The following is a 7,157-nucleotide window of genomic DNA, read 5'->3' as shown; positions in this document are numbered from 1 at the left end:
CCAAGGTCATGTAATATACTTCTCTGGGTGTTTGCAGTTTAGGAGGGATATGAGATACATTCTGCGAGTCAACCTTTGTGGTTTTTGTCTCTATGTCAGTTCACGCCCATGAATAGGATGCTTATAACATCACTTCATCCTTATCTGTCTGTGTCACAAAACATCTTATCACTCTCTCTCTCTGTCAGGTTATATGTTGATGTTAATTTTTGGTAAAAAAATCATGTTTTCAACTGAACTACCATAGAGTTGCAGTTAATGAGTTAATTAAGGAGCACTCATATTTAGGTCCTGATTGTCATAAGAAGAAGATGAACATGTTGGCTTATTTAAACAATGATAGCGTGCTTTTCTCACTGAACCAGAGCCTTTTGAGCTGTGGGTTGTGTCCCCATATCAACTAAGGGCCTGAGTGCATGTGTTGGTGTAAAGTAAATCCATATATCATTGGAACATAGAACGACCAAACATTTGCTCAAGACTTACAAGACCTANGAGGGTGAGCCATGGTATCACCCATTCAAGCAGCATCCTGAATCCTCTCATGGTCGCTGGGTCGTCCCTGTCCTGAGAGGGTTAGTGGAGGCAACTGCTACCACACTACCAAGGTCATGTAATATACTTCTCTGGGTGTTTGCAGTTTAGGAGGGGTATGAGATGCATTCTGCGTGTCAGCCGTTTGTGTTTTTTGTCTCTATGTCAGTTCACGCCCATGAATAGGATGCTTATAACATCACTTCATCCTTATCTGTCTGTGTCACAAAACATCCCATCACTCTCTCTCTGTCTCAGGCTATATGTTAATTTTTGGTAAAACAATCATGTTAGCGAGGGAAATGTTTTCAACTGAACTACCATAGAGTTGCAGTTAATGATATTTAGGTCCTGATTGTCATAAGAAGAAGATGAACGTGTTGGCTTATTTAAACAAAGATAGCGTGCTTTTCTCACTGAACCAGAGCATTTTGAGCTGTGGGTTGTGTCCCCATATCGACTAAGGGCCTGAGTGCATGTGTTGGTGTAAAGTAAATCCATATATCATTGGAACATAGAACGACCAAACATTTGCTCAAGACTTACAAGACCTATGAAATGTTTCAGAGTGTTGCACGTCTTCTTTGCCTTTCCAAACAGCATTGTGCACGCACATGGAAACTGAACATCTGCTAATACAGGAGATCTGATGTAGTCATATGTTTGGATTAGTGAACCTGCTCTGACAAACTTATGACAAACATATGAATCCAAATAGGGTTAAACAAATAACAGGAGAAAAGTATATTCCATGGAGAGAGAAGGAATTTGAAGATGACTTTGCATCTTACATTTGGCCATTAATGTAGCTGCAGTGTCTGAGTATCTGATGAGAGATAGTCAAATACAAATACAATATTTCCTTGTCATGTTCATAACACCTATCACACAAGGACACATGTGCCAACTGGAAATCCTCCAGCTGAGCTGAGCACACATTATCAATGCAAACAAAAGGAATAATATGATAGTAAATGTCATCACTCTATTCTACTGTAATTTGTTCTATTCACCAACAGGATCAGGGGTATGATGGGTGAAGGATGCTTTTCGTACTGACACATCTTGCACAGGAACTCTCCACCCATGCATACATCTTGTTTTTGTTACATCTACTTCAGAAGAAATGCAGTTCATATCTTTTCTAGTCATGCTCTATAACTCTACGCTTACCTTTTGTAAAATAGTGTTGACACTGATGCACCAATACATAGTTTTGTCATGTACTTTTTGTGCAGTAATGACCCACAGCATAAAAACCACCTGCCTTACATTGTGTAGGTCCACATCATATTGCTCAAACAGCTCTGACCTGTTGGGCCTTGGAACCAGGACCTCTGGACGTGTCCTGTGGCACCAGGATGTTGGCAGCGGATCCTTTGGGATTTTGACCCTTCATGCTTAAGTTGCATTCCAGCATAAGGTTGGAGACATATGCAGCATTTCCAAGCCATCACTGAGCAGGATCATGCCGGCAGTGTTGGATCCCATAATTTCACTGGCCCCTGTCTATATCCAGTTCCCTTACAACCGTCACCAGCAAGCCGAAATCAAACAGGGACTTCACGCCATCGTTGGATTCCCAAACATACAGTAAGTGGAGCCATAGACTGTACCCACATCGCATTCAAAGCAGCATCACTAAACAAAAGGGTTTCAGTCAATCAACATATAAATAATTTGCGATGCACATTTGTTGCTGTCAAACGTTGTTGCCCGGTGGCTCGGAGGAACGTACAACTCGTTTATTGTGCAGAACAGCTCTGTGGGTGTGTCTCCAAGCGGGAGCTGCTGAAGATGGCTTTTTGCTGGACATGGTTATTAAAACATCTCATCTGTACATAATCAGGGTTATCGACTGGGTAAAAGTTGGGTGTTCATTTGTCCTCCTCCAGCTGCAGTCATTTCTCTTTTATAGGCTGTGACGCGTTTTTTGGCGCTGAGTTTAATGTCAAACCACTTTTTTATTTTTTTTAAAATTAAATTATTTGTGCTAGGGATCTCTCCTCTGACCCAACAGAAATAACTGTGGTGGTTATCTTGTCCCATGCAGTGTTTTTTTCTTTCGTTGCTTATCCCAACATTTCACGCACCAAACAATAGTTTCTGGTTAGCTTCAACCTCGCTGACAAGTACCTCAATTTCAGTTTCCGAAAAGTTTCTCTTTGTCACCCTCTTTGCCGAAAATGATGAAAGGCGAGAGGGGGAAAATATTCACTTGTTTTGTAAAGAGGCGTGTTGTTGCGTACATGGTTAATTAGAGGCATTTCTGAAGGCAAATGATCCTGGAAGTGCACAAGCATGGTGGTTAAGAACAAGTGGGATTTATCAACACTGATGACGCATGTTTGATAAATACAGACTTTTTTTTAATACTTATGCACCCTCTAATTTTCATTCGTATAACAGAATTTAGGACCTTTTCTCCACACTGATGAAAAATGAGGCCCCTGGACTCTGTAATTTTAACCCAAATCTTCTTTGCAAAACTGTCAGGTTGCACAAGGATGGTGAGTGAACAGCCTTTTTTAAGTTTAGCCATAAATTCTAAAGTTCATTGAGGTCTGGGCTCTAACTCAGCCCCTGCAGAACATTCACCCTTGTTGTTTTTAAACCATTTCTGCAGTGTGTTTGAAGTGTTCCTTAAAATACATTCACAGGTGTGCCTCCAGTTAACTCAAATGTTATCAATTACCTTTCAAAAGCTTCCAAAGCCATGACATCATCATCTGGGCTTTCCCAAATAGTTTGAAGGCATAGTAATCTTAGTGTATGTAAAGTTCTGTCTTTAAAGAAAGTAATGGAAAATTCTATTAAAAATTCTCTCTCCCATTATTCTGGCATTTAGCAAATAGAAATAATTCTGGAAATCCTAACTGACCTAAAACAGGAAAAGTTTAGTCTCATTTAATGTCAGACAGTGAGAAAAAAAAGGTTATATGTCTTTTTATACAGTGTATGTAAACTTCTGGTTTCAACTGTAGATAATATTACTAAACAAACATACTAAACAGACTTGATTTGTGTACTTATGTGCTCAACAGCCAACACTCTTGGCTGTTAGATGGATGTGGCCCCAAAATGTTTTGTTTTCTGTGTATTCATCACATTTCTTGGCAACATAACTTAGATTGGGTCTTAAGGTCTTGTACAGTAGTCCTTACTTGGTTTGCTGCAAGTAATTTCAGCTGCTGGTCTTATCAGAACAAATGGGATGTTAGTTTTGTCAACAGCCTTCCCACAGAATCTGTCAAAGTATACACTGTTTGGTATTAGTGTGTTCAAAGAGCACATGCAATGTCTTCTTTACACACTGTAATACAAACAGAAACCACTGGCATGACACATAGCAAACAGAAAGGCTGAGTGTTGATACTGTAAAATTTAGCTGAAAATTTAGATGCACAGTTGAATGAAGATCGTACAATGCTGTGTCATGGACTTCTGTCTGAAGTACAGATTTTTATTCACTTTTAAACCTGGGTTTTTAACAAAATACCACCTTCAGCTCCATTTTGTTCCTGACGTACATATTGCACACATTGTATGCAAACACCAGCACATAATATTATAAGGCTGTGTCTATTTCTTGGATAGTTTTTCAGAAAATATTAAAAATATAAATATAAAACAATAATTACATTTAAAAATGACTTGCTGAAAAGAAATATGCTGGGAAAAAAAGCTCTAAATACACACAATTAGTTTAAAGAATAATCCTAAAACGGCTTTGGCCAGTTTTCCAACCTAGATCGGCAGCCATCTTTTTTGTTTTTTTGGTTGTTTTTTTTTAAAAACCCAGAGGCAATTAGGTCATCAAACTGTTGTTTATCTTCATGACACTGACATATGCTGATCAAGGCAATATAAGAAAAGCACTAGTTTTTCTGACTGATAAATGCCTGATAATAATTTAAAAATCAGGCGGTCATGTGACAGTATCATGATCTTGAAGGTGTTTTCTTAGTTGGTGAGAAATGTTCTCTTTGTTAATGTCACGGTTTCAAACACAAAGGCTCAAGCGCAGACAAATGACATGGCCGTCAGTTGGTCTTCTATTAGCTTCTGTTGCCCATCTGACTCCAGCGAAACAGGTAGCATGACTGAACATAACACCTTATGCTGTTTAAAATGTAATCGGCAGGACTGTATAGCAGAAGATGTGTATCAAAGTTTTGCTCTTTCTGTTGCCTATCTTGTTTAATCCCCCCTCGAGGCCTGTCCTGTGAAGCAATATTTGGGGTTAGCAAGGTATTTTTGGGTTTTACCCTGGATTTTTAGGGCTACAACATTGGTTTACTTTTTACTGGGGTACATTATGCGGAACACCAAACCTGATCTGGAGCAGGTTATGTTCAAGATAACAGATCAACATGTTCACTTTGAAAATGTCGTGTTCATTCAAATCATGCTGAACTCAGGACACAGACAGCAAGAGGTTGAAGGTACAAGTTTTTCAGAGCAAAAACTCATTTCATTGCTCTATTTTCCTTTATAAAGGTGCATAATCTGTTTGTTAGGTTTAATGAAGCCAGATAACACAAAGATATCCTGGGTATGTTGAACTAGCTTTGTACAGGTTTCAGATTGTTATTATTAGTGGTAGTAGATACAAGATGTGAAAAGGGAAAGCTAATCTCTACTGGTGATTTAGCATCAGAACAGTTCGCAAAACAGACCAGATAAGTAGGAGGTAATACAAACAAGCATTACATAAACAATAAAATTAGAGACCTTTTCACAGTTAACCATACAAATGAGTGAGTCAGTTTTCACAAACCCACAGAATGAGAAATTGTACACGTATATAAAATATTTAGATTTGATTGAAAGATACAGCCCTGACTCAAATCCATCCATTATCTATACACCACTTAATCCTCACTAGGGTTGTGGGGGGGTCCCAGCCGACTCAGGGTGACTCAGGGTTTATCACAGGGCTACAAACAGATGAACAAGCACACTCACATTCACACTTACGGACAGATTCCACACAGAAAGATCCCAGGCGTCCTAACCATGACGCAAACCAGGGATCTGCTTGCTGTGAGGTGATGGTGCTAACCCCTGATCCACTGTGCAGCCCCCTGACTTATAACAAACATCATAATAGTTCAGTAGTATTTCAGTCTGTGTGATTAGGATGGGATAGTATAGGACACTCTGGGTTTTATGGTCATTCAGAGGTGTGGCGCAGCAGGATTCACAGTCAAGGGAAGCTCCGGCACTTCTTTGGCTTCTGATTTCATGCTGCTGATTTGTGTGCCGTTTTGCTGATCCGATTTCGGATCAGTCACCGACTTGTAGCCATGAACTGCTCCACTGAAGCTCATTCACAGCTGTGTAGTGAACAGAGTCCAGTCACATTCAAGCAGATGCCCAACACGATCCTACCTACTTTCTCTCATTGCTACTGCTGACTGCTCATACCAACACTGATTGTTGCTGCATGTCTCCACCTCCTTTCTCCTCCTTACGTGCTACACTTTCTGGTGATTTTGACTTACTTAAAATGTTCATGCATCTGTGTGGTGTTTGATTCAATTCAGTTGTATTAGTCACCCCATCAACCATGTTTTATTTGAGACAAACTGAAAGTACTTTTTCACAGATGATGGTAAAACATTTATCTTTTGGGTTTGTGTGAATGTAATAACAAGTAAAGTTGAAACTTTTGTCAGCAAAAGTTGTCTTGATACAAATAAGGGAATGGAGGAGACAAGACATAAACTGAGTTGCATCCTTTTATTTGATCAGTGGATAAATAGTCTCTTTACAATGACAATTGCTTTGCAAGAGGTGTAGTGATTATTAGAACAATATGGGAAAAAATATTTGTATCCCACATCTGTTAAAGTGACAACAGGTGCCTTATCACAGCAGTGTCAAGCTTCTCTTCCTGCGAGCAGACAGTCCTGCAGCTCTGGTGCAGTCTGTGTGTCCACAGCCACAGGCCTCCACATGCATGTATGTGTAGGGAATCGTATGTCCATTCAAGCAGAGCAAGTCAACGGTGCGATTGCTGGAGCGAGTCTCCTTACAGCAGGAGCATGAATGCTGCATAGTCGCTGCTACTTGAGAGTACCTGAAGAAAGCAGACGCAAGGTTTATTAAATAACTTAAAATCTGCACAAACTAAATATTTTTGGAATAAGAAATCTTGCTAATTTTCTTCTTACTTGGTGAAAGTGTTGCAGGATCCTTCACAATATGGCATATCTACTTCCTGGTTGGACTGACAGTCCTTGTGTGCAAGGCGGGTTTTCATGGACATTAACTTGCAGCCCTTTTCCTTCTCCACACCTTTTCAAAAAAGATGCACAGTTAGTTGTTTTTATCTCAACACCTCCTATCCAAAAGAAATAAAAATGTCATACTTACAAACTTTACAGCAGCCATTTGCGGCAGTCTGAATCGTGTTCTGAGGAGAAAAATACGCAACATCAGCAGATTTAGTTTTATCTTTTGTTCACACAGGCACAATAAATCCAGATTCATCGTTGGAAAGTGACACTTACAGGTTGACAGTTGCTCTGTTGGAATGGTGGGCAGACAGTGTGTGAACTGATCGTTGCTAAAGTCTCACCACTCTTAACACAGGTGTAATGCTCACACTTATTCTC

The 7,157-nt window shown here is 39.7% G+C and overlaps 1 protein-coding gene across 1 annotated transcript; it reads right to left on the bottom strand.

The window, feature by feature from the left end:
* Positions 1-6,260: 6,260 nt before the first annotated feature.
* Positions 6,261-7,151, bottom strand: LOC103375317 (intestinal mucin-like protein). The gene is made up of 4 exons (XM_008305550.1): positions 7,053-7,151; positions 6,916-6,955; positions 6,714-6,837; positions 6,261-6,619 (listed from the first exon to the last, which is right to left on the bottom strand). The coding sequence occupies exons 3-4, from the start codon at positions 6,806-6,808 to the stop codon at positions 6,409-6,411; spliced, it is 306 nt and encodes a 101-aa protein (XP_008303772.1). The 5' UTR covers positions 6,809-6,837; positions 6,916-6,955; positions 7,053-7,151; the 3' UTR covers positions 6,261-6,408.
* Between the last annotated feature and the right edge of the window lie 6 nt (positions 7,152-7,157).

This window comes from Stegastes partitus, unplaced genomic scaffold (genome assembly GCF_000690725.1).
Source record: "Stegastes partitus isolate 25-593 unplaced genomic scaffold, Stegastes_partitus-1.0.2 Scaffold2547, whole genome shotgun sequence".
Classification (NCBI taxonomy): domain Eukaryota; kingdom Metazoa; phylum Chordata; class Actinopteri; family Pomacentridae; genus Stegastes; species Stegastes partitus.
The sequence above is the reverse complement of the archived record's forward strand: the minus strand, read 5'-3'. Positions and strand labels throughout refer to the sequence as shown.

Coding starts and splice junctions, on each gene's coding strand:
- LOC103375317 (XM_008305550.1), bottom strand. CDS start 6,808: ATGTCCATGAAAACCCGCCTTGCACACAAGGACTGTCAGTCCAACCAG. Junction 6,620..6,713: donor TCCTGCAACACTTTCACCAA/GTAAGAAGAAAA, acceptor TGCTTTCTTCAG/GTACTCTCAAGTAGCAGCGA.